Source organism: Castanea sativa, chromosome 7 (genome assembly GCF_040712315.1).
Source record: "Castanea sativa cultivar Marrone di Chiusa Pesio chromosome 7, ASM4071231v1".
NCBI classification, from domain to species: domain Eukaryota; kingdom Viridiplantae; phylum Streptophyta; class Magnoliopsida; order Fagales; family Fagaceae; genus Castanea; species Castanea sativa.
Genome location: NC_134019.1, coordinates 2,201,763 through 2,227,574, shown reverse-complemented (window position 1 = coordinate 2,227,574; position 25,812 = coordinate 2,201,763). Strand labels below are relative to the sequence as shown.

At 32.8% G+C, this 25,812-nt stretch overlaps 1 protein-coding gene across 1 annotated transcript; it reads left to right on the top strand.

The window, feature by feature from the left end:
• The first annotated feature begins 23,216 nt into the window (after positions 1 to 23,216).
• Positions 23,217 to 24,309, top strand: LOC142642812 (ethylene-responsive transcription factor ERF017-like). Its single transcript, XM_075817241.1, has one exon. The coding sequence runs from the start codon at positions 23,339 to 23,341 to the stop codon at positions 24,056 to 24,058; it is 720 nt and encodes a 239-aa protein (XP_075673356.1). The 5' UTR covers positions 23,217 to 23,338; the 3' UTR covers positions 24,059 to 24,309.
• Positions 24,310 to 25,812: the final 1,503 nt, after the last annotated feature.

The following is a 25,812-nucleotide window of genomic DNA, read 5'->3' as shown; positions in this document are numbered from 1 at the left end:
GAAAGAGGCAGAGAGCAAGAATTAGAAAGAGAAACGGTAATAATTTTAGGGATTTGAGATTTTTTATTTGTTTTGATTTGTGATTATTTTGTGGTTAATTTCTTAGACTGAATTTGTATTTATCATGTTGAATTTTGGTTTGTCTAGGGGATAATGATGTTATTTTTTGGATAATTGATTTTGTTTAGACTAAAGAATTTTTTGTGATACCAATGTTTAACCAGATATATCAGAATTTTTTTCTTTGGTCACAGGGATTTGCCAGATTTTTTTGGATTCATCTTAAACTAATTGTTTTTTTTTCTACTACCCCTTCTTTTCCAAAATTTTGGGGCTTCCCTTCCACTTGGAGGCCTTAGACAATGGCCTAATTGGCCTAAGGGAAGGGCTGGCTCTTATTAGACTATACAACTTTTTGATTTTTCAATTTTTTTTTTTAGTTTTAATTTTAATGAAAAGCCTACATAACTAAATTGATGGGTGAATTCTGCATTAACTGGGATTTGCATTTTGCACACTCGAGGAACTTGCAGAGGGAGGTGCACTAAGACTTGACGGTTGCCCCGATAGAGAAGTCGGAGAAAAAATGAATACTTTTTTAATTTTTTCCATTTTAGTGTGCCGTTGGCATTGCTTAAAAAGCCAGTTTTTTTTACTATTTAGCTTATTTTTAGTATTATTTATGGGTCTCGTTATACTTTTTGGTATTATTTATGAGTTCCACTGTACTATTTCAGCTACCTTTTAACTTTATTTACAGTACTTTTAGTAAAAAGTTTTCAATTTGAACTAAATAAGATGTTCCCAAAGGACCCAAACAGACATAATCAACTTATTTTTCAATGTTATGGGTAATTATGTGATTAAACATAGATTGTGTATATTGGATTATAATGTTTGAAGCTCGTGTAAGAGAATTAATAATTTAGTTTATTGTGCTAAACTTACTCATTTTTTCTATATATCATTTAAAATGTTGCATGAATTTTTTTTATTTTAATAAGAAAAAAAAAATGTATAATATCTCTGCTTTGTGATTGCCAGCTGAAGGCCTCCAAGAGAAACAACCTATATTCTTTTGTTTCGTGATAATAACAGAACATTTGAACTCTTTAGTCCTATGAAGGATTTCTTTGAACGTAGAGTTTATATACTAGAGATTAGAGAATATTTGATTAATCTTAGACTAATTAAAGATTAAGTATTAAAGTTGTTTGTTCTATAAGTATATAAGCTTATAGCATCCACAACAGTGGAGCTAAAATTTTAGCAATTTAGCTCCACAAAAAGTTACTTTATCTATTTTACCTATTCATTTTACAAAAAATGCTGCAGCAGTGGACCTCTTTTAACTTTCAACACAATAAAATAATATAAACATCACAATAAAATAATATATCTACTACAATAAAATAATATATCCCACTACCAAAAAAATATTCACAGCACCAACCACAACTACCTCTACCATCAGCCACAGCCACAGCCACAACCACAGCCACCACCACCACCACCACTAGTCCACAGCAGGAAAAAAAAAAAAAAAAAAAAACCAACCGAAATCTCTAATCTTTTTCCTCAACCCAGACCAAACAAAATCACCAATCACAAACAAAATAAAAAATCACCAATCACAGAGCTGGGCTTCGGTGAGGACAGTGCCGGCGTGGGTCTGATCGGCGGAAGAGATGTGGGTCTGAGGCAGATGGGTTTGATCGGCAAAAAACCAAGGCAATGGTCTGATAGGCGTTGGGTGAGCATTGAGATGGAGGACTGGGCGGAGGCGTGGGTCTAATCGGCGAAAAATCGAAGCAATGGATTGGCAGCTTGGGGCTTGGGTTGGCTTGGGTCAATGACGTTGAGGCCGGTGGCTTGGGGCTTGGGTCGGCTTTGGCTGGTGACGTTGAGGCTGGCGGACGCGTAGGTCGGAGACTTTGAGACAAAGAGGTGGGAGGGACTGAGAGAGAGAGAGGCACGGAGTGATTGAGAGAGAGAGAGGGACACCATTTTTATTATTTTAGTCAGGCCGAGAGTAAAATATATATATATATATATATATTTTTTTTTTAGCTCTTATAAACAGTGCACATCTATCTATAGATGTGCACTGTAGCAATCAGCTAAAAAAAAATAGATTTAGCTCCACTGTTGAAGCATAGTTTTTGATGTTAGAGGAGAAAAAAATATCAATATACCAATATAGTACCACTGGTATGAGTGCTCTTACAGCATGTTTGAGCCACTTAAGCTATAATATGTCTAACAAGGACGACCAAGAAACATTGGCCTGAAGTGTAAACTTAGCCGTCTAGCATGGCTCTTTAGACTAAATTTATAGTCAAAGTCAAACAATAGTTGAAGAATTAAAATACTTTTAAAATCCTCAAATATTAATGTTAATGAATCTTGATTATCCTTAAATGGTCTGATAAGTCAATGGTTCAACATCAGATTAATAACAACTTAGTGTAGAAAATATTCTGCCGATTTTAGTAAAACGCTCGCAACTTCTTGGAAAATGAACCTTTTCTAGATTCTATTACACATAAGCGACTTTTAGAATAAAGCCACGCTAAAAAATAAAATTAAAAAAAAAAAAAGGACAAGAAGCATGTTTTATAATAAACCCAGCCGCCATAAATTGTGTCCAGTTGCCCGAATCTAAATTCAAATGGGCCTACAGTTAGTCAAATACTAAAAAAATTTATAGGTTAAATTACTAACTTGATTGTTTAACTATTAGTTAAATTATAATTTGGCTTCTCAACTAGTAGCTGTTAATTGTTTCAACGTAGTTCCCCAATTTTTAAAATCAGGTCTATTTTCATTTTTGGGCATACAATCCATTTATTTTATTTCATTTTTGTAAACTAAGAGTTGAAATAGATTTTTTTTTTTTTTAGATGAAGATGAAATTAATTTAAGTTAATTAGATATTTTTATACTTTTTTCATAAAATTATAATTTATTCTCCATTTCTCACATTAACTAGATTCTTAAAAACTTAAATGGATAGTGCCATAGTGGATTCAAGAATGAAATTCATTTAAATTTTAAACTGATAGGAAAAAATTTTTGGGGTAACCAAAACCAATTTTATTCACTATGAAGGATATCAAAATACACAACAGCATTTCAATTATGCAGAGAAATAGCTGAGCTTACCATGATTAATTTGATCATTGATATAGGGGAGAGTGTCCTCTACCTAGACATTTTCTTCTTCACCATGCTTAGCACAATTAATAGTTGGGGAACTAGATTGATACAATCATTAATTAGTTAGGGATTAAATTTAACCATACCTTATAATTGCATGACTAGATTAATAATTTAACCAAACTTATATATCATGGCAATATTTAGTCATAATAGATGCAAAGTTTAATGTTAAGCCAAATTCCAATATGTTTAACTCTTTTATTAACTAGACTAAAAACATGAAAAATGAAAAAAATGAGTGGGGGCCAATTTGGACCCATTTTGGTCGTCTAATTTTACTGTCAACGAAACGCGTTGAAAGTAAATCATAAATTCTTTACCGTCAAAGAAAAGAAGCACAAAAGTTTGGAAATTCTTTTTGATAGGGACATAAAAAGACCAGTTTTCTTATTATTATGAGTTGAAAAGATTGAGATCGTCGCTTATGATTGGATTCTTTTAGAGTTGAAAAAGAGAGCAAAAACTTGTTAAGAATATCATTTTACTTAATAGAGTTGACGCAGTTTTGCAAAGCTCATGCGTGACGTAGAGTAATCGATGAAGATGAAGAAGAAGATGATCTTTCTCCGCGTTCTGGTGCTGGCGTTTTTGGTGCTTACGTTTGAGGTGACGCATAGGTGCAACACCTTGGGGATTTAGATTTAGAAGAAGAAACTTCAATTGAGGTTCCTTTTACTTTTACTTTTACTTCTTGATTTGAATCTGAATGTGATAGCCTCACGTGCATGCGTTGACCATCTACTCCTTTGCGATGTGACCTTTTTTTTTTCTTTTCTTTTTTTTGAATTTATGTGACCATTTACATCTTATTGCGATTGTTTGCATAATAAAATTGTTAACATGATTTGTACTGAGTGTTTACGTAATAAAAATAGTCCTATCAATAATGAGTAAATAAAAAATTGACGTTACATTAATCATAATTTATTATTAAAAATATTATAGAAAATTATGAAAATAAATTTGTTAAACGGTAGTCAACATATTATGAGAAAGAGATAGTATGCCAAAGATTTGACTTGCACTATTGCTCATAGCACATGCCTTAAAGTGTAATAGAAAGTTTTGACTAATTAATGTGGAAGAATATAGGCAAAAGTAACATAAAAGTGACTTAAATTTTTTTTTTTTTTAAAAGCAAAAAAGAGAAGAAAAAAAATTTTGCATGAGACAAGGAGTCATGCACCCAGTGGCGAAGCCAAGATTTTAATTTAGGGGGGGCAAGATTGAAAAACAATACTAAAAACAAAATTAATCTAAAAATATTAATTGATAATAAAAACAAAATAAATAGACAATTGTAACTATAAGTATATATTTCATATTGGGGAGGCATTAGATGAGCCCAACTTCGGGAAACCTAGACTTTAGATAATACCCTGCCTTTTTAGGTGATGGAGGTTATATATCCAATTGATGTCATGGTGGGTAAGTCTCAAACTCATTCTCTCATTAAGGTTGTCTATGTAGCCTAAGATTCTAAACATATTTGGGGCACACTGGGTGAGAGCAAGTCTATGGGCCCTAAGGTAATCCCTAGTGACCGTGCCCATGGGGATTCTCATCCCTCCCTCTATAAAAGCGATCATCGGGATTACTACTTCTCCCTCCCGCCTTTTCTCATGCCATTCCCCTACCTTATAGTATCTAATTGAAACTCCTAGTGGGATCCTATAGGTGACCTTAAAACTCTCTATTCCCTCCTCGAAATCTACCAAACCGGCGAACCTACCCATCCTAATAGAGGTTTGAAGGTACTAAGAAGATAGAGAGAGGGAAGAAGAGCCGAGGAGAAAAGGACACAAAAGAGAGAGAGGTAGATGAAAAGAAAACAAGCGAAGAGATTTATGAAAACTTACACGAGAAAGAAAACTCTCCTCGAACTAGCTTTTGGTAATCGTAAGGGCATGAGTGGATTAGGTAATTTTGTAGGTTCAATGTATGAGTGTAAAAGTGAGCTAAGGTATTAATTTGGATAGTATTTATATTAAAGAAAAGTTACAAGCAGGAAAATTCCCGCCTAGGTTCCAGCAAAATCCATAGCCGTTAGATTCGCATCACGCCGTAGAACGTGGGGGACATGGAGTGGTAAAAATTTAATGGAGGCACATCTTGTGAGCCAAAGCGTCAAGAGCATGCCTTGGGCAGTTAAAAAGGCACCTGCGCAGTTAGAAATGATGTATGATGAGCACAGAGTGATTATAGTGACATCGAAATCCTCCTTTCTTACTTAGGAGCCAAAAAGAAGAATCTCGAGGGGCTATTATGAGGGAGATAGGTCTAGGAGTACGCATTTATGTGCATATTAATCCGAGGACATTAAGTAGTCCGAGGATGGGTAAATATCTTTCTAAGAGTCCATGTTGGTATATAAAGAAGTAAAAACTGATCATGATCATCCGAGAAGGTGGTGCGAGGAGGAATACCTCCTCGGCTCAGCTATGCAGAGGTTGGAACGTATTGTCTACCACTCAGAAACACTCAGAAGCAACGTTCTAGATGATCCTGTAGGTAAGGATATATATTATAAGAGCACAGGACAAGGAAAGACTATGAAATATCTGGAGAAAGATGTTACCACCTCATTGAATGTTCTGCAGCTAATTCTTTGGTTGCATTAATGAGGAAGTGATGCCTGAGCTGCAAGATTCAGCCTTACAGCTATTTCCAAAGACTTCAGGAAGGTACTGATGAGATAAGTATTCAGGCCAACAATCTGATCCATACGTGGAGGGTAGAGAGAGAAGGAGTGATGATATAAAAGGGAGAGGAGACTCCCAGAAAATGGGATCAGGAAGAAGCAGAGAAAAAACTGTAGACTAAAGAACAAAATCTGTAATTTGTCCTTAAGAGAAAGAAATGTAAGAAGCAACCTCCTCAGCTTGAGTCCAAGGACAATTTTCACTATACAAACTATTCCATCTTCATCATAGTGTGATCTTGGCCCACTGTCATTGTTATTTAAACTCATTCAAACCTAGATTTCAAACCCACTCTCTACAAATTCATTGTATTGGGCTCTTTGCGTCTATCTCCTTCCTAAATTGGGCTTAGGTGCAAATCGTGCCCTTACAGGTATTAAGTTGTTTGTCAACTTGTTTGAGTTTCTTTTTTTAATATTCAAATTACTAACTTTTGAATTTTAAGAAAAAAATTCAAATGATTTTTTATTTAGCATTTTTGTTATTTTCTATTTAGGATTCAAAGTTTAAAAGATTGAAACTTTAAATTCATTCACTATGAAGGATAGTGGATTCAAGAATGAGATTCTTTTAAATTTTAGAATTGAAACACTAAGGGCCTAATTGGTAGGAGGATTTTTATTTTTGTTTTTAAAACAGTTTAAAAACAATTTTCAAAAAATTGAACTTGAAACTAGTTTTCAAATAATAATTTTTATATTATACTTGTTTGGCTCTCACTTTTAAAAACAATTTTCAAAATACTAAAAACAAAAAATAATTGTTTGGGAGACCATTTCTTTTTAAGATTTTAAAAAATATATATTTGCAAAAAGTAACGTGTAGAATTTGTAGATTATTTTTTATTTTTGTGGATAATGATAAGGGAATAGAGCTCATCATGTACTCTCTTTTTTTAATGATAACTTTCAAATTTGAAGTGTGGGAATTCTTTTTGTGATAAAGATAAGCTCCCTAATTTAAGAGATAAAAGAGTTTGAACAAATATGTGAGGTCCACTGTTTTCAATTTATTTACAATTATATCATTAAAAACATTTTTTGTATCCTGAAAACAGCCGTTTTCAAAATCCTTTTCAAAACCAAGAAAATAGGATACAATTTTTTGATAACTATATTTAGAAAATAATAGCCAAACAATAAATTCATGTGTGAGACCAACCATTTTATGGATTGCAAAACCAAAAAACTATATTTAAATAATCTTACCAAACAAACCATAAATTGACCCCAAAAAAAAAAAAATGGGACAACCAAAACCAATTTCATTCACTATGAAGGATATCAAAATACACAACAACATTTCAATTATGTGGAGATATAGCTGAGCTAACCATGATTAATTTGATCATTGATATAGGGAAGAGTGTCGTCTACGTAGACTTTTTCTTCTTCACCATGCTTAGAGCATCCACATCAATAGATGCAAAATCATGTAAAATAGAAAAACACACCACTTTTACACATTATGCTTAAAAAATGCTCCACATCAGTGTTTCTAAAAGAGTATAAAATTGTGCAAATCCATCCACGAGTTACAGTAATCGTGTAAATATACATGGTTACTGTAGCTCATTCATTTATTATTTTATTAATTTCCCGTTTGCTCGTTTTTTTCTCTCTCTTCTTCGTGCTTAACAACCTCAGTAATTTCTCTCCTCATCTTCTTCTTTTTCCTCAGATGCACACAAACACACCCAGACACAAACACATCCACACAGACAAATCAACACAGAGATACACTTGCTTAAAAAAAAAAAACACAGAGATACACAAACACAGATTGGTGCTTGATCGGAACGATCGGTGCTTATGGAACGATCGATGCTTGACTGGATCGGAGCTCGTGGGACTTGCCTATGGATCGGAGCTCGGAGCTCGTGGGTCTTGCCTGTGGATCGGAGCGTATGGATCGGAGCTCGTGGATCGTGGATCGAAGCTCGTGGATCGGAGCTCAGAGCTCGTGGATCGAAGCTAGGGAGCTCGGAGCTCGGTGCTTGTAAATCGGAGCTAGGGAGAGTTGATCGAGAGGGAGAGTTGATCGGAGCTCGTGAGTAGAGATGGGTAGAGAGATGGTATAGAGAGAGAGAGCAACAAATCAGAAAAAATGGGGAGAGAGAGAGAGAGAGCGTATATATATCCGGTAGTTGAGAGAAATAATTAAAAATTTGGGAAAATCGATTATTTAATTAAAAGAGGTTGTATAATAGATGAACTGATATGGGTGTTTTGTAAAAATTGATGTGTAAAATAGAAAAAGTAGGTTTTTAGTGTAAAAATGGATGTGTAAACTAGAGGAACTGATGTGGTTGCTCTTAGCACAATTAATAGTTGGGGAACTAGATTGATACAATCATTAATTAGTTAGGGATTAAATTTAACCATACCTTATAATTGCATGACTAGATTAATAATTTAACCAAACTTATATATCGTGGTAATATTGAGTCATAATAGATGCAAAGTTTAATATTAACCCAAATTCCAATATGTTTAACTCTTTTATTAACTAGACTAAAAACATGAAAAATGAAAAAAAATATGAGTGGGGGCCAATTTGGACCCATTTTGGTCGTCTAATTTTAGTCACAATTCAGCAGCATGCATGAACAAAAAGTCTTACATGAGCCCAAAAAAAAACTATTTCAAAACGCGTTGACACTTGACAGTAAATTCTTTACCGTAAAAAAAAAGAAGCACAAAAGTTTGGAAATTCTTTTTGATAGGGACATAAAAAGACCAGTTTTCTTATTATTATGAGTTGAAAAGATTGAGATCGTCGCTTATGATTGGATTATTTTAGAGTCGAAAGAGAGAGCATAGACTTGTTAAGAATACTATTTTACTTTTAGATGCGTGACGTAAAGTAGTTAATGGCGGCACGCATATATAAGTCGATGAAGATGAAGATGAAGATGAAGAGTGAAGACGAAGAAGATGATCTTTCTCCGCGTTCTGGTGCTGACGATTTTGATGCTCGCGTGAGGTGACGCATAGGTGATTTAGAAGAAGAAACTTCGATTGAGGTTCATTTTACTTTTACTTTTACTTCTTGATTTGAATCTGATTGTCATGGACTCATGATACCCTCAATCACTTGCGTTGACCATTCTCTACCCTCTCTCTCTCTCTCTCTCTCCTTTGCGATATGATGTGGAGAGTTGTGTTACCTCCTTTACTCTTCTCTTCATTTTTTTTAATCAATAGTTAAGATTGACAGTTATTTTTTGCAACTATCAATCTTAATCATTGATAATAATTACATCAGGTGCAATACTTACTTGATTTCAATCGTTAGTAACAGTACACTACATACATACATGGCCCGAGGGACACTGGAGTCTAGACACTTATAGCTTCAATGATTATTTATACTAGTATGTAATTCGTGCATATACATGAGTACAAATAAAAACAATCATAATTTTATGATTCAAATTACCTTTTTTTTAATGTTAAAATTATACATGGCATTAATTTACATTTTTTTAAAACCATAAATTTCTAAATTATGTAATGGTTTCTCATTATTCATATGTGGATTTTGTCTCATTGATTTTTGTACCCACTAATTCACTTGCCACAAAAATTAATTCTAATTTAATTGAATTTAGATGCTTCGATTTTTACACTTAATAATTTACATGCCACAAATATTAAAAATTAGTTGGGACACATGGCGTACAATTGGACTCCAATTGAAATTCAATTTAGATTCTAATTTTTTTTTCTGAGCTTTGCCTTTTAATATATATATATATAGATAAATAGATTATTTTTTATAATTGTCAATTATTCTATTGTGTGAGTAAGATGTGGAAAATGTTAATAGTTTGCTGGTACCCATAGCCAGACTAGTCATGAAATCAAGTCCCTTTGGCAAAGTGAACGGTTTGAACCTTTTGACTTTAAATTGTTACTGCATGGAATTGAGTAAAAGGGGACTCAATTAAGAGTAAAGACTACTTTGAATTCCTTTTTGTGTTGGGATTTTATTTTTGTTCCCACATATGTAAATTTCTAGCTCATACAAAAAATAGTAACGCCTAATTTTTTGCTTATATTGGGCCCTGTTCACATATTTTTGCAGTTCTTCATTTAGTGTGCATATGAATGTCACTTTTTTCCCCTTTTCATTAGCTTCACGAATATTTTAAACAAAAGTAATATTGTTTTTTTTTTTTTTAGAAAACAAAAGTAACATTGTTACAACTATAACATTTTTACAAATTATTAATGTGGTAAATTTTTACTGGTTTTTATCTGGATCCACCACTAACATTACATTTTTACTTATCAATAATTACTCATCATGTCACTAATTTGTAGAAAAAAGTCTGTTACTTTAGCATTTCCCTTTAAACAATAAACAATGCTATAAAGACCGATTTTGTGCAATTTACAAACCCTGGGCAAGTTAATAAAACCATAGAAATGAAGAACAGCAATCACGATGAATTAAGGTTATGGTATTATTTGATCAAACTAATTGCCGAATGATATATTAGTTGTTCTTTTGATTCATTTTGTACCATGCCTATGGGAATCGAACCTCTCTGCCATACTGCCCATACAATAACACTATTGATACAACTTTTTTAACAACTCTTTTGACAAATAGAGATTTTTAATTATAAATTTTGAACACTTATTTTCACATTTGTTCATCATTACCATTGTCACAATAAGCTTAAGGACACAAAAAAATTCATTATTTTTCTTTTTAAAATTGTTAACATGATTTGTTGTGAGTGTTTACGTAATAAAAATAGTACTATCAATAATGAGTCAATAAAAAATTGACATTACACCAATCATAATTTACTATTAAAAATGATGAAACACGGGTTCGTCAGTTGTAGTGAGGTCGTCCAGACGGGACCAGACTGATGAATCACGAGTTCGTCAGTCGTAGTGAGGTCGTCCAGACGGGACTAGAGGTCTGCTTGTGTTGCGGCAGAAGAAGAAATTCTTCAGAATGGTCACCGGTGTGGTGCCTGCCACAACGTCTCTGATGCCAAAGTTAGTACAAGGGAGTTTATAATAATAGACTATAAGAATGATTAGGGATATCTTGTAACTGTGTTCGTACCTTCTGTTGGCAATGCGTGGGCTTTATATATGTTGTTCTAGATTCTAGCCGTTGTGGTAGTTATTGTGGCTTTAATGCCTCTTTTAGTAACGCTTCTTGCTGAGTAATGGGGTTTTAATATGCCTTCAACGGTTCGTCCAGCTGGTTCTGTAACCGTCCAGAGTATTATTGGTGGCATTGAATGATCCTGCTATCCTCGTTAGTGACGTGTATACTTGTTTAAGCTCGTCTCAGAGAGTAGTCTCGTCAGTCCCATCAGATGCCTTTAGTCTCGTCGGCAGTTAATCTCGTCAGTCCCATCAGATGCCTTAGTCTCGTCTGTAGTTGATCTCGTCTGTAGTTGATCTCGTCAGTCCCATTAGATGCCTTAGTCTCGTCAGTAGTTGATTTCGTCAGTCCCATCAAAAAACATTATAAAAAATTGTGAAAATAAATATGTTTAATAATACTATAATAGTCAACATATTATGAGAAAGAGATAGCATGCCAAAGATTTGACTTGCACTATTGCCTGTAGCATATTCCTTAAAGTGTAAAAGAAAGTTTTGACTAATTAATTTGGAGGAATATAGGCAAAAGTAACATAAAAATGAATTTAATTTAATTTTTTTAGAAAGCAAAAAAGAGAAGAAAAAAAAATTCGCACGAGACAAGGGGTCATGCACCCCTAAAATTTTTCCCTCCATATCAAAAATTGGTAAAAAAAATAGAAGTCATTTAACAATTTTTTGTGCTAGTGTCTCCTACCAAAAAAAAAAATCATATTTAATTGGGCTCCTGTTTGGCCAAGAGAATGAAAATTTTTAAAAATAAATGAAGAAATAAACAAGGAAGAGGGAAGAGATTTTAACTCTTTACAATGTGTGTTTGATACAAATGATGAAAGATTGGAATGATAGAAATTAAATTGCTATTGTACCGTTATTATAATTTGAAACAATGAGAGTAATTTGGATAATTTTGTAATTTTATTGCTCAAGCCAATTCCCCTAATTTTCTCTCCATTTTAGAAAGGAAAAAAATGATGGACCTGTCACCTAAGTGAATATTTCCTGCACACCCCATTATCTTTTCTATCTATTTTTACTCCTAACAAAGACAGAAATTCATCCTTTTTTTCATCCTCTCCTTTTTCATCCCAACCAAACACAATATAAGTGCTATTGGTATTAATTTGTTTGTCAATTTGTTTGAGTTTCTTTTTTTAATATTCAAATTACTAACTTTTGAATTTTAAAAAAAAATAAAGTTCAAATGATTTTTTATTTAGCATTATTGTTATTTTCTATTTATGATTCAAAGTTTAAAAGATTGAAATTTTGAAATTTTATTCACTATGAAGGATTGTGGATTCAAGAATGAAATTCATTTAAATTTAAAAATTGAAACACTAAATTGACAGAAAAAAAAATTTTGGGGCAACCAAAACCAATTTCATTCACTACGAAGGATATCAAAATACACAACAGCATTTCAATTATGCAGAGATATAGCTGAGCTTACCGTGATTAATTTAATCATTGATATAGGGAAAAGTACTGTCCTCTACCTGGACTTTTTCTTCTTCACCATGCTTAGCACAATTAATTGTTGGGATCTAGATTGATACAATCATTACTTAGTTAGGGATTAAATTTAACCATACCTTATAATTGGATGACTAGATTAATAATTTAACCAAACTTATATATCATGGTAATATTTAGTCGTAATAGATGCAAAGTTTAATTAAACTTTGCATCTATTATTATAATATTAAGCCAAATTCCAATATGTTTCATATAAAAAAAATTAATATGTTTAACTCTTTTATTAACAAGACTAAAAGCATGAAAAATGAAAAAAATGAATGGGGGCCAACTTGGACCCATTTTGGTCGTCTAATTTTAGTCACAATTCAGCAGCATGCACGAACGAAAAAAAAGTCTTATGTGAGCCCAAAAAGGATTAGTTTTCTTATGAGTTGAAAAGATTGAGATCGTCGCTTATGATTGGATTATTTTAGTCTTTGAAGGAGAGAGCGAAGACCAGTTTTAGAATATCATTTTACCTAGAGTTGACGCAATTTTGCAAAGCTCATGCGTGACGTAAGTAATGGTGGCGCGCACGCGCACACACACACACATATATATATATATATATTACATGGACGGATCTATTACCCCCCCCCCCCCCAAACTTAAAAAAAAAATATTACTATATTAATAGGTATTAATTTTAGCAATTTTATTCAATAAAATTACACTTTACCCCATTTAATAATGCCATCAATTTTTTTGAGAATAATATTATAACCACAAATGTTTTTACAATATTTATACAAATTATTGAGGTAACTAATTCTTATTGATTCGTACACTTGCATCATTTTTTACTTATCAATTACTACTCATCACATTAACAATTTGTAAAATTTTTGTAGTTTTAGTATTTTTCACCTTTTAAAGAACATAAAAAATTAATAAATTAAATTTTAAAAAAATATATAAGCTCAAAAAAATTAGTAACAACAAAAATTACTAATAATAAAACGAAAAAATTAAGTCCAATCAATTTATTTTACCCAAAATAAACAACTTAGCTATTTAAAAAATTTTAAACAAAAATTCTTAGTAATAAAGTAATAGACTCAAAGGCCAGAGTCGCTGCACACAGCTAGCAGCAGAGTCGCCCCCTAACTCTAAATCCTGACTTCGTCCCTATATATATATAGTCTCTGAGCATGCGCTCACGTGCGTGCTCAAATGCTCTTATTTTTTTTATAAAGGTTAATAATTTGCATTTATTATAATTTAGAAATATTTTTTTTAAACAAATAAAAAAGATAAACTTTAGAGATAAACAGTAATTGTAATTTCTTTTTTGAACATGAAGGGAAAAAATCCTAAATTTTAGCAATTCTCTTTTTAAATTTAAAATGAAATTTTTTATTTGACATTTATGAACTTATTTCTAAATGAAATTACTCTTGATTAATGAGAGTATTTTTGAACCACATAAAAGTCTAGTTATTAGAGAGGAATTCTCTTATATATAGTATAGATGAGCGAGACTTAGGTACAATACTTAGATGTTATTCCTTAAATTCCCTTTTTAAGATTCCGTCATGTGAATTTTTTCTCATGAGATGGAAGTGTATGTTTTAATTAAGTAGCCACATGACTCAATCTTAAGAGGGAAACCTAAGGAACATAATGGCAACGTCACCTTATGGCCAAGGTGGTCCCAAGACCACCCTAACCTGGAAAAAAAAAAGATTATATATAATAATTTAAAATTTTATATTTATTTACCTTTAAAAAAAAATTTGGGACCCCACTGCCCAATATAACACAATTTCCAACCTTTTATTATTTTTTATTATTATTTTTCCTCACTAGACATATATTACTTCTCATTTTTAATTTTTTTTTTCTTGTTTATTCTTAACCACACACGTCTTTTGTCTTCTCGATTTCTACACTTTGGGTCTATTTGGATGCCGCTTATTTTACTAAAATTGAAAACTTATTGCTAAAAGTAATGTAGATAAAGGTAAAAGTTAGTTGAAATAGTATAGTGGAGCCCATGAATAGTACCAAAAAGTGTAGTCAGGCATATAAATAGTAGCAAAAATAAGCTGAATAGTAAAATAATTTTAATTTTTCATTTCAATCCAAACTCATGCTTCATGTGTGTTTGGATAAATTATTTTTAGCCAGTTTATTTTACTATTCAGTTTATTTTTGTTACTATTCATGAACCCTACTGCACTTTTTAGTACTATTTATGGACTTCATTGTACTATTTCAGCTAACTTTTACCTTTATCTACAGTATTTTTATCAAAAAAGTTTCAGTTTTAGCAAAATAAGTGATTCCCAGACACTTTTACATCTACGTTTTAAATTTTATTACATCTTCATCTACACTTTTACATCTACATTTTGTCTTCCTCCTTGTTCGTTACTTCTGTGTCTTCTACTAGTACCAGTGCGGCAATATCTCTTCTCAATTTTTGAGTTTCAAATTTCTCAATACGATTTTTTTTAACTGTATAGGTACCTTTGTTCATTTCTATTCATTTCATTTTTTTTTTCCTTTTGAGGTTTATTGGTGTACACAATGCAAATTTGTTTTGGTTTTAAGAACAATTTTTTTTTAAGTACAAACTTCATGTCGGTCAAATCTTGAATTTTAGCCGGTATTTACCGAAATGTCCTGAAATAGACCGGAATGACCTGAAATTTTTTCAAAGTGGAATAAGGTGGGTTACTGTTCCAGTTTGTTTATCAACACAGTATTTTCCGGTTGGAACGGAATGGAATTAATAACATTGAATCAAATCTAATTACCTAAAGTCTAAAAGGAAATAAGATTGTGTAATTTATGCTCTTAAGAAACACCCTGGACAAAATTCTTGGAGCCGCCACTAAAAGAACAACACCTAAGGTACTGTACCTAAGTTTTGTCTTATATATATACATGGTGAGCCTTTTGTGTTGTTGGGCTTTGGTCTCTTCTACTGCACTGCAGCCCGTAGATCTAAGGTAAGAGAGTTGGGGTTGGCCTAAGTGAAACTCACTTTAAGCCAGTTTGTGCACAAGTCGAGCCATCCTGGCATAAACGCGTCCTAGCAAAGGTATTGAATGTACGGCATGCCTACAACAGAAACAGTTATTACAAATGTTATAGCAAGAATACAATACAAATGAATAACTAAAATACTAAACGAATAGCATTAACACTTAAATAAGGGAAAATGGCTTGATAAAGTTACGGCGGGATAATACAACAGTAAAAATAATACCCCAGCAGACGGTTTAATAACTGTAAACTATTCACCCAGTAAGCATAAAAGAAAAAACTGTCTGCCAAAAAGGTAAACTTAGCTTTTCAGCAGATGGAAATCCAAGGAGGGAACCGATCCCCAATGTGAGTAACTTCAAAGAATGTTTCTGCCATAGAAGTTACGCATTTTGGAAAAAGGACCTAAATGGTTTAAACTTTAATCCTCAGTCTCTCAGAGAGTGGGTTTGTTGAAAGGGAGAGAAATAGGTAGTCTGTGCATGCCTCTATTCCTATTACTCATACTTTTCTGATTTCTGTATTTCCTTTTTCCTTTCTCTCTTTTTCTTTCTCGTTATACCTCTCTTCCTCCGTTTTCCTCCCCCCCCCCCCCAGCTCCCCGCTCCCCGCCTCCATTACTATTCACAGCTACCACTTTTTATACTATCTGTCATGGTAAGATTTACCATTTTTGCCCCTTAACTACTTTTGACTCCTTATAGGTGTTTTTCTAAGACTACCCATTGGCCTGCTAGCTACTCAGCCATTACCATTGTTCTGCATGTGTTGGTCACACCACTCCCCATTCCCAAACAAAATTACTTGTCTTGTTTCTTACCTCATTCTATTTTTCACCACTCTTATCTGGCTAAGGATTAAGCCTCTCCATTACCTACCTCTATGACATGCATCAAGTGGTCTCAACCCATATTTACTTATTTTGGGTGAGATGTCATCCCAACAGGACATCTCTCCCCAAAGAAGTTTGAGCGAGAACCCTAAAATAAACCTCCTCTTTCTCCCTAACACTAGAACACACCTTTTGAATACCTTGACTCATGGCCCACCTTCCATTGATTGGATGGGTAAAAGTACGTGGTGCCTTGGCCCTTTGTGTATGCTCCACTCCATCTAAATTTGTTTCTTTTCGGCCTTTACACCATTTATGCTGCCTCCGTATTTGTTTAACTCTATTGTACGTCCTAGTTGGTGTTTATCTCTTGTGGCTGAATGATGCATGGGCTTTTGGGCTCATGTTCCCTGCCATTCATCCTTTCCTTGGACTAGGCATTGCTTGGGTGAAAGCCCCCATCTTCTTGTCAAGCCCATGTTCTTTTGTTTCCTATGTCTGTGGACCTCTTGGTTGTGGATCTTGCCATACCACTTCATCGTGTCTGCTATAATTTTACCCCTCTTTTTATTTCCTTGGACTAGGCATTGCTTGGGTGAAAGCCCTCATCTTCTTGTCAAGCCCAAGTTCTTTTGTTTCCTATGTTTGTGGGCCTCTTGGTTGTGGATCTTGTCATACCAGTTCATCGTGCCTGCTATAACTTTACCTCTCTTTTTATTTCTTGTTACCCTATGGGCTGATGGGCTAATGCTTTTGCCGTGCTAGCTCACTTTTTTATCAATCTTTTGCTCAGGGCTTCCTTGGCCTACTTTCCATATCTTTACCTCTTTTGGGCTTTATTGGCCAATATTCTTGCTATACCAGTCCATTCATTATTTCATTCATCAGGCTTCCTCAACCCATTTACTTCTTTTTTACCTATTTTACTCCCATGAGCTTTTTGCTAGATCCTTTGGGCTTCTTCGACCCAATTACTACATCCTTATCTCTTATTACTTTTTGGACTTATTAGCTTTTAAGCCAACCCAATGAGTTTTCTAATTCATTTCCTGGGCTTCCTCAGGCCATTTACGTCATCTTTACTTCTTATTATTCTCATGGGTTTACTACTTCATTTCTTGGGCTTCCTTAGCCCATTTACTCCCTCTTTACCTCTTTTTATATTTGTGGGCCTATTGGCCATCAATCATACTATTCAACTTGCTAGGCTTGCTTCCTCATTCCTTTACTATTTTCCCTTTTTCCACCTTTTCTATATTGTTAAGCTTCTACTGCTGTTGGGCCATTTGTCAAAAGTGGACATCAACAATATATATATATATATATATATATATATGTGTGTGTGTGTGTGTGTGTGTGTGTGTGTGTGTGTCCGATTAATGTATACCCTTAGAACAATCACAATAAAAGTGTTAAAATGGCTTAAAGCTATTTTAACACCACAAAGACTAAAAACTACACTACATCAAAGATGCCAAACCTATTTATTTTTAACATCTAGTTACAGCGAGCTGCAATCTATAGCAGCTCACTTTAGCTAGAAGTTATATATAAAAATTATTATTTTATTTCCTCTTCACTCTAAGTAACATTTTTCTCATTATTTAATTGATTAATTTGATTTTCTCTTTATTTTTGACACCTCCAACCCCTTCCCATCTCCTCTTTCCCTCTCACCCAAGGCCTTTCTTCTGTTTGAAACCAAACCCCCAAAGCTTCAAGGCCATTTATTCTTCATGGCTCCATCACCACCATTGTCATTCGTGGTGGCTAGATTGGGTTTTGTCATTGCCGCCGCCGCCAGTGTGGGTTTGTGTAAGTGAGATCTCTAGCTTTGTTTGGTTGTATGGTTTTGGGTTTTCTTCACTATCATTTTCATTGTGAGTATGTTGGGGTTGTGGTAGTGGTTGTGTGGATTTTAATGGGTTTTCCTTGGGTTGTTAAAGATGGTGGTGGTTGTGCTTGTGACAGTAGTTTGAGTTTTGTAATGGTGGTGGAAGAGCAAGGTGGTTGGGTTTTGTGATGGCGGTGGAAGAGGAAAGTGGTTGTCGCTGATGGAGCGGTGGTTGCTATGGTTGACCGTGGCTGGTTGTGGTTTTTCTTTTTCATTTTCTTTTTTTTAATTAAAATTGGATGTGGCTATTGTATATTATATTGTGATGTATTATTTTATTGTATTGTTTATATTATTTTAATGTGTTGTATGTTAAAATATAACTTTTAATATTGGGTGTATTGTAAAGTAAGTTGTTAATTAAGTGTTTATTTGGAAACTGAAATTTTTTGCTGAAACTGAAATTTTTTTGCTAAAAGTGCTATAGATAAAAGATAAAAGTTAGCTAAAATAGTACAATATGACTCATGAATAGTACAAAAAAGTGCAATGGGTCATGAATAGTAGCAAAAATAAGTTGAATAGTAAAATAAGTTAGCAAAAATAATTTATGCCAAACTCACACTAAAATAAATGAATTAGATTTTTTGAGTTGTTAAAAGCTATATTTTTTGAGAACTTTGCTATGAATGCTTTTAGGGTACACATTAATCATCTATTTTTAAAAACATTTTTATGACACATTTAAAATAACTATCAAAAAAATTGATAACTTTTTCATTTTTACTAAAAAATTTTCTGAAATAGTTTATTAATGTATGTCCAAGACACACATAAGTAACATTCATATATAAATATATATATATATATATAGAGAGAGAGAGAGAGAGAGAGAGAGAGAGAGAGAGATCTCCGCGTTCTGGTGCTGACCTTATATATGAGAGGGTGACGCAGCGTTTTTTATGCTTACGTTTGCCGTGACGCATAGGTGCAACACCTGGGGGATTAGCTCTAGAAGAAGAAACTACGATTGAGGTTCCTTTTACTTTTCCATCTTTGATTTGAATGTGATTGTGATACCATCACCTGCGTTGACCATTTACTACTTTATACACTCTACGCTCTACTCCTTCGCGATGTGATGTGGAGAGTCGTGTTGCCTCTTCTATGCTCTAGAGGATAACAAATGTACTAGTAATAGTACTCTGCGTACATACATGGCTCATGAATGAGAGTAAACTCATCATGTTTCCCTTGTACGCATCGTTTTCCTCACATGAGGGTCCAACAGGATATATAACCTTCATGAATTAGGACAATGACCACCTATAGTTTCATAAATTATTTATAGTAGTATGTAATTCATGCATATGTACAAGTATAATAAAAAAAATTATAATTATATGGTTTAAATTACATTTTTTTTAATGTTAAAATTATACATAATATTAACCTACACATTTTTTAAACCATAAAATTTTAAAATATGTAATAGTTTCTTATTATTCATATATATATATATATATATATATAAAACTTAGAATTTAATTGGATTTTGACTATTCAATTTTTGCACAAAATAATTCACTTGTCACAAAAATTAAAGTATTAGATAGATATGTGGCGCAAAATTGGACTTTAATTGAAATCTAATTAGAGTTGGACTCTTTGATTTTTTACACTCAATAATTCACTTGACACAAACTAAAAATTAATTAAGACACATGGCGCACAATTGAACTCTAATTGAAATTTAATTTGGATTCTTATTTGATATTTTCTCAACTTTGTCTTTTAATATATATATATATATATATATATATATATCAATTATTCATATTAAGTGAGTAAGCTGTGAAAAATGTTAATAGTTTGTCGGTACCCATGGCAAGACTAGTCATAAATTCAAGTCCCTTTGGCAAAGTGAACGGTTTGAACCTTTTGACTTGAAATTATTACTGAATGGAATTGTGTAAAAGGGGACTCAATCAAGAGTAAATGAATACTACTTTGAATTTCTTTTTGTGCTGGGATTTTATTTTTGTTCCCACATATGTAAACTTTCTATCTCATACAAAAAAAAGTAAGGCCTAATTTTTTGCTTATATTGGACCATGTTCACATATTTTTGCAGTTCTTCATTTAATGTGTATATGGACATGTCACTTTTTTTCCCTTTTCATTAACTTCACGAATATTTTAAATGAAATCAATATTGTTACAGTTATAACTTATTTTACAATATTTTTACAAATTATTGATGTGGTAAATTTTTTCTAATTTTTATCTAGGCCCATCACTAACATTATATTTTTATTTATCAATAGTCACTTATTATGTTAATAATTTGTAAAAAAAAAAAAAATTTTGTAACTTTAGCATTTTTCTTTAAACAATAAATGATGCTATAAAGACCGATTTTGTGCAATTTACAAACCCTAGACAAGTTACTATAAACCATAGAAATGAAGAACAACAATCATGATGGATAAAGGTAATGGTATTATTTGATCAAACTAAATGCCGAATCATTAGTTGTTCTTTTGACTCTTTTTCTACCATGCCTATGGGAATTGAACCTCTCTGTCATACAATAACACTATTGATACAACTTTTTTAACAACTCTTTTGACAAATCGAGGTGTTTAATTATAAATTGTGAATGCTTATTTTCACATTTCCTCATCATGATTATTATCGCAATAGGCTCAAAGGAGCAAAAATTTTCATTATTTTTTTTTAAATTGTTAACGTGATTTGTTGTGATTATTTGCACAATAAAATTATTAACGTGATTTTTTTTTGACAAATAAATACAACATGTTGGTAACTCCACAGCTCGAACCATTTTTTTCCTTAAATCTTTAAGCACTTTGTACATGAGGAAGTACCAATTCAGGCCTTTGGCAATTATTGACGTGATTTGTTGTGAGTGTTTACATAAGAAAAATAATACTATGAGTAGTGAGTCAATAAAAAATTTACATTACACCAATCATAATTTACTATTAAAAACATTATATGAAATTGTGAAAATAAATATGTTTAACAGTAGTCAACATATTATGAAAAAGAGATCGTGTGCCTATGATTTGATTGGCACAATTGCCTATGTCACATTCCTAAAGTGTAATAGAAAGTTTTGACTAATTAATCTGGAAGAATATAGGCCGACTGTGAGTTTGAAAAGCACGTTTTGTACTATTTTTTAGCTTATTTTTTTTTAACGAGTCCTGTGGATTATTTATGAGATTTATAAATATTTTTTATTTCAGTAAAAACAACTTTAAAAATAGGTCTCATAGTATTATTCATACATTAAAAAAAAATTTGTTATAATGTTTTTAATTTTCAGCAATAAGTGGTATTCAAATAAACCCAAATTAACAAAAAAGTGAATCAAAATATTTTTTAAAAAGTAAAAAAGAGGGAAATAAAAGTGTTCACACAAGACAAGGGGCCATGCTACAATTTTCCCCCCGCATAAAAAATTGGTCCAAAAAAAAAAATTTAAAATTGTCATTTAGCAATTTCTTGTGCTGGCGTTTCCTAAAAAAAAAAAACAGTTCTCATTTAGGGTTTATTTGGGAGCCGTTTATTTTGCTGAAAGTACTATAGGTAAAGGTAAAAGTTAGCTAAAATAATACAATGAGACTCATGAATAGTATCAAAAAATATAATGGGACCCATGTATAGTAGCTAAAATAAGCTAAATAGTAAAATAAGCTGGTCTTTTAATTTGGAACCAAACGTATACTTAATTGGGCTCATGTGTTAGCTAGGAGAATGGAAACTTTTTATAAATAAATAAACAAGGAAGATGGAAAAGATTTTAACTCTCCACCATGTGTGTTTGAAACAAACGATGAAAGATTGGAATGATAGAAACTAAGTTGCTATTGTGCCATTATTATAGTTTGAAACAATGGGAGTAATTTAATTGCTCAAGTCAATTCCCTTAGTTTTCTCTCCATTTTGGAAAAGAAAAAAAATGATGGACTTGAGTGAAAATTTCCGCATACCCCATTATCTTTTCAATCTATTTTTACTCCCAACAAAGATAGAAATTCATCCCTCTTATTCATCTTTTCGTTTTTCATCCCAACCAAACACAATATAAGTGCTATTTGTATTAGGTTGTTTGTCAACTTGTTTGAGTTTCTTTTTTTAATATTCAAATTACTAACTTTTGAATTTGAAAAAAAAATTCAAATGATTTTTTATTTAGCAATTTTGCTATTTTCTATTTAGGATTCAAAGTTTAAGGGCCAATTTAGTAATATTGTTGTAGTAACGTTGTTTAAGTGTTGTAAAAATACGTGTTGTGTTATTTAAACAAATAAAACTATTATTTGAACAACACAACTAAACAGACCCAAAAGATTAAAAATTTAAAACTTTGAAATTTTTGTGTAGAAATGTTAAATGTGAGACACATGACATTATCTGAGAAAAAAAATACTTTACATCTTTTCTTTTATTTGTACCATGTTTATACCAAAGAGTTATTACTTTGAACTTTTATATATTAATTTAATTTTGGATCTTACTATATATCTCTTTTGAATTTGTTATCTCAAAAATAAAATATTGGGTTATAGTACTTGAAGTGAGATGTGGCGGGTCGTGCTTTTATTATTATTACACTGAATAGAGAAAGTTGGCCTTTAAAAAATTTGAAGGGCAATATTTAATTGAGACTTTTCAAAATTGTGCACGAGGAATATAAGACACACATGGGTTCAAACTTCAAAGCAAGTATTAAATTAGTCACACTCGAACCCGCGTTAGCCAAATACTCCTCTCACTCTAGAACCCGCCACGTGTACACTCTTCTTACAATTTTTGCGGCTTTCTTTCCTTAATCAAAGCTGACGCGCATATAGGAGTGTTGACTCCTCGGAAAATGTAACATCTTCAAAAACACACGCACATACCCACTACCTATATATATACTGCTCCAAACAAAAACTTCCTCAGCAAAAAATCGAACTCATTCCTCTTCACTCTTCAGCAAAATCCCAACTTTGTCTACTACTACTTGTCGAAAACCTCAAACTCGAACTCGAACTCGAACTCAATTCAGAAACACATGGTGAAGCAGAACATTGAGAAGCCGACAAAGACGACAGCAACAATCGAGGAACAGCGAAGTGAGTCGAACTCTAAGTTCAAAGGTGTGCGGAAGCGAAAGTGGGGGAAGTATGTGTCGGAAATTCGGCTGCCCAACTGTCGGGAGAGGATTTGGTTGGGTTCCTACGATTCTGCAGAGAAGGCGGCGCGTGCTTTCGACGCGGCCCTCTTCTGCCTGCGTGGCCGTGCTGCCAAGTTCAATTTTCCTAACAACCCACCTGAAATCCCCGGCGGAAGGTCGCTCAAGGCGGCGGAGATTCAAGCCGCGGCGGCCAAGTTTGCCAATTCGGAGTCGGAGCCTCCCAAAAGTGAGAGCAATTCGGGTCATCGCTTGGAGATAATGAACAACAATAATAATAATAACAATTCGTCTTCTTCACTTTTAACGTCTCCCACGGTGTCAGAAGCGACGGTGGAGACTGTTCAGATGGACAGTGATTCGATTTCGACCAACAATTTAGATGGGTCGTTCTTGGATTTGGATTTGGATTTAGATTTGGATTTTTTAAAGACGATGGGATCGAGTAATTACGGGTCGGATTATGGGATATTTCCGGGTTTTGATGATCTTACAAACGGGTTATTTTCTCAGCCCTTGCCTAATGTGGATTATGGAGAAGAAAATCTTGATGGGATTGTTTCTCAGGAATCATTTAACTCATTCCTGTGGAATTTCTAGAGGATCGCTCTCGGGTGGTTCAGTGACCCGGACAGTTTTAGTTCCCGGAGTCACTGATGTGGAATTTGTATATGGATGGACCAATTTTAGCACGGCCATCCTGGTAATATTTTTTTCGGTACTACAAATTCTTTTGTGAGTCTGATCTAGATTAATTCAATTGTGAACTAGAATTCATAGATTGATGTAATTTTTTTCATTCATTCAAAATTATCAAACGAATGCAAATAGAATTTCAGTCAATTTTAACATTTACAATGCTTATGAGATTGGGACCCGGATTCAAAAAGGACCTGCATTTTAAGCACGTTTAATGCATTTGGCTCAATCATTCTCTTTTTATTTTGCACAAGATCTTACAAAGATTATCGGCAGATAAAGCAAATTATCTGCCAATAAACTTTGAAAGATCTGGGCCCAAAGATTGATTTGAAAGATCCTGCATGCGCCGCCTTTCCAACTACTAAGGATAAAACTTATAGCTCACGTCTCTAATGGAGACGTTCATAATTCAAATCTCATATTCTCTAACTATCAAATTATCAAAGATATAAAATATTTCGTCACTAAATATATTGAAAACGCTTGTGTATCTTACAAGAGCTCCATGTCCACACAATTTGGTATTGTTTTCAATGCAAAACTCCAAAAATTAAGGAAATGACAAAAAAAAGTTTGTCCTTTACTTATGCACAATAGTTTCGCTGTCAACTGCATTTTTTTTTTTTTTTTTGTGATAAGTAATACTTTAGTTTGTAAATATTATATAATAAAATCTGTAATATTACTAGCATCACTCTTAGGACCTGTTTGGATACCACTTTTTTGTTGAAAATGAAAATTTATCACTGAAAGAACCTGCATTTTAAGCACGTTTAATGCATTTGGCTCACTCATTCTCTTGTTTATTTTGCACAAGATCTTACAAAGCTTATCAGCAGATAAAGCAAATTATTTGCCGATAAACTTTGAAAGATTTGTGCCCAAAGACTTGATTTGAAAGATCTTGCATGCGCCGCCTTTCCAACTACTAAGGATAAAACTTATAGCTCACGTCTCTAATGGAGACGTTCATAATTCAAATCTCATATTCTCTAACTATCGAATTATCAAAGATATAAAATATTTCGTCACTAAATATATTGAAAACGCTTGTGTATCTTACAAGAGCTCCATGTCCACACAATTTGGTATTGTTTTCAATGCAAAACTCCAAAAATTAAGGAAATGACAAAAAAAAGTTTGTCCTTTACTTATGCACAATAGTTTCGCTGTCAACTGCATTTTTTTTTTTTTTTGTGATAAGTAATACTTTAGTTTGTAAATATTATATAATACAATTTGTAATATTACTAGCATTACTCTTAGGATCTGTTTGGATACCACTTTTTTTTTTATTGAAATTGAAAATTTATCACTGAAAGTACTGTAAATAAAGATAAAAGTTAGCTGAAATAGTATAATGGGCCCATGAATAGTATAAAAAAGTGTAGTGAGACCCATAAATAGTGGCAAAAATAAGCTGAATAGTTAAATAATTTTCATTTTTCATTGGTATCATAACGAAGGCTTATTATTTTAGAGGGTTCTTGGCTATAATGACTAGATAGTTAATTTGAACCAGAATTATATTACCACTTGTGACCATGTTATAAAAAAAAGTTGTTTTAACAAGATCCATGTTGTCACTAAATCCCAACAAAGCTGATTCTAAAAATTAAAAAAAAAAAAAAGTACAACAATCATTTGTAGAA

Excerpts from the sequence above, each read along its gene's own strand:
- LOC142642812 (XM_075817241.1), top strand. The coding sequence starts at position 23,339 with ATGGTGAAGCAGAACATTGAGAAGCCGACAAAGACGACAGCAACAATC.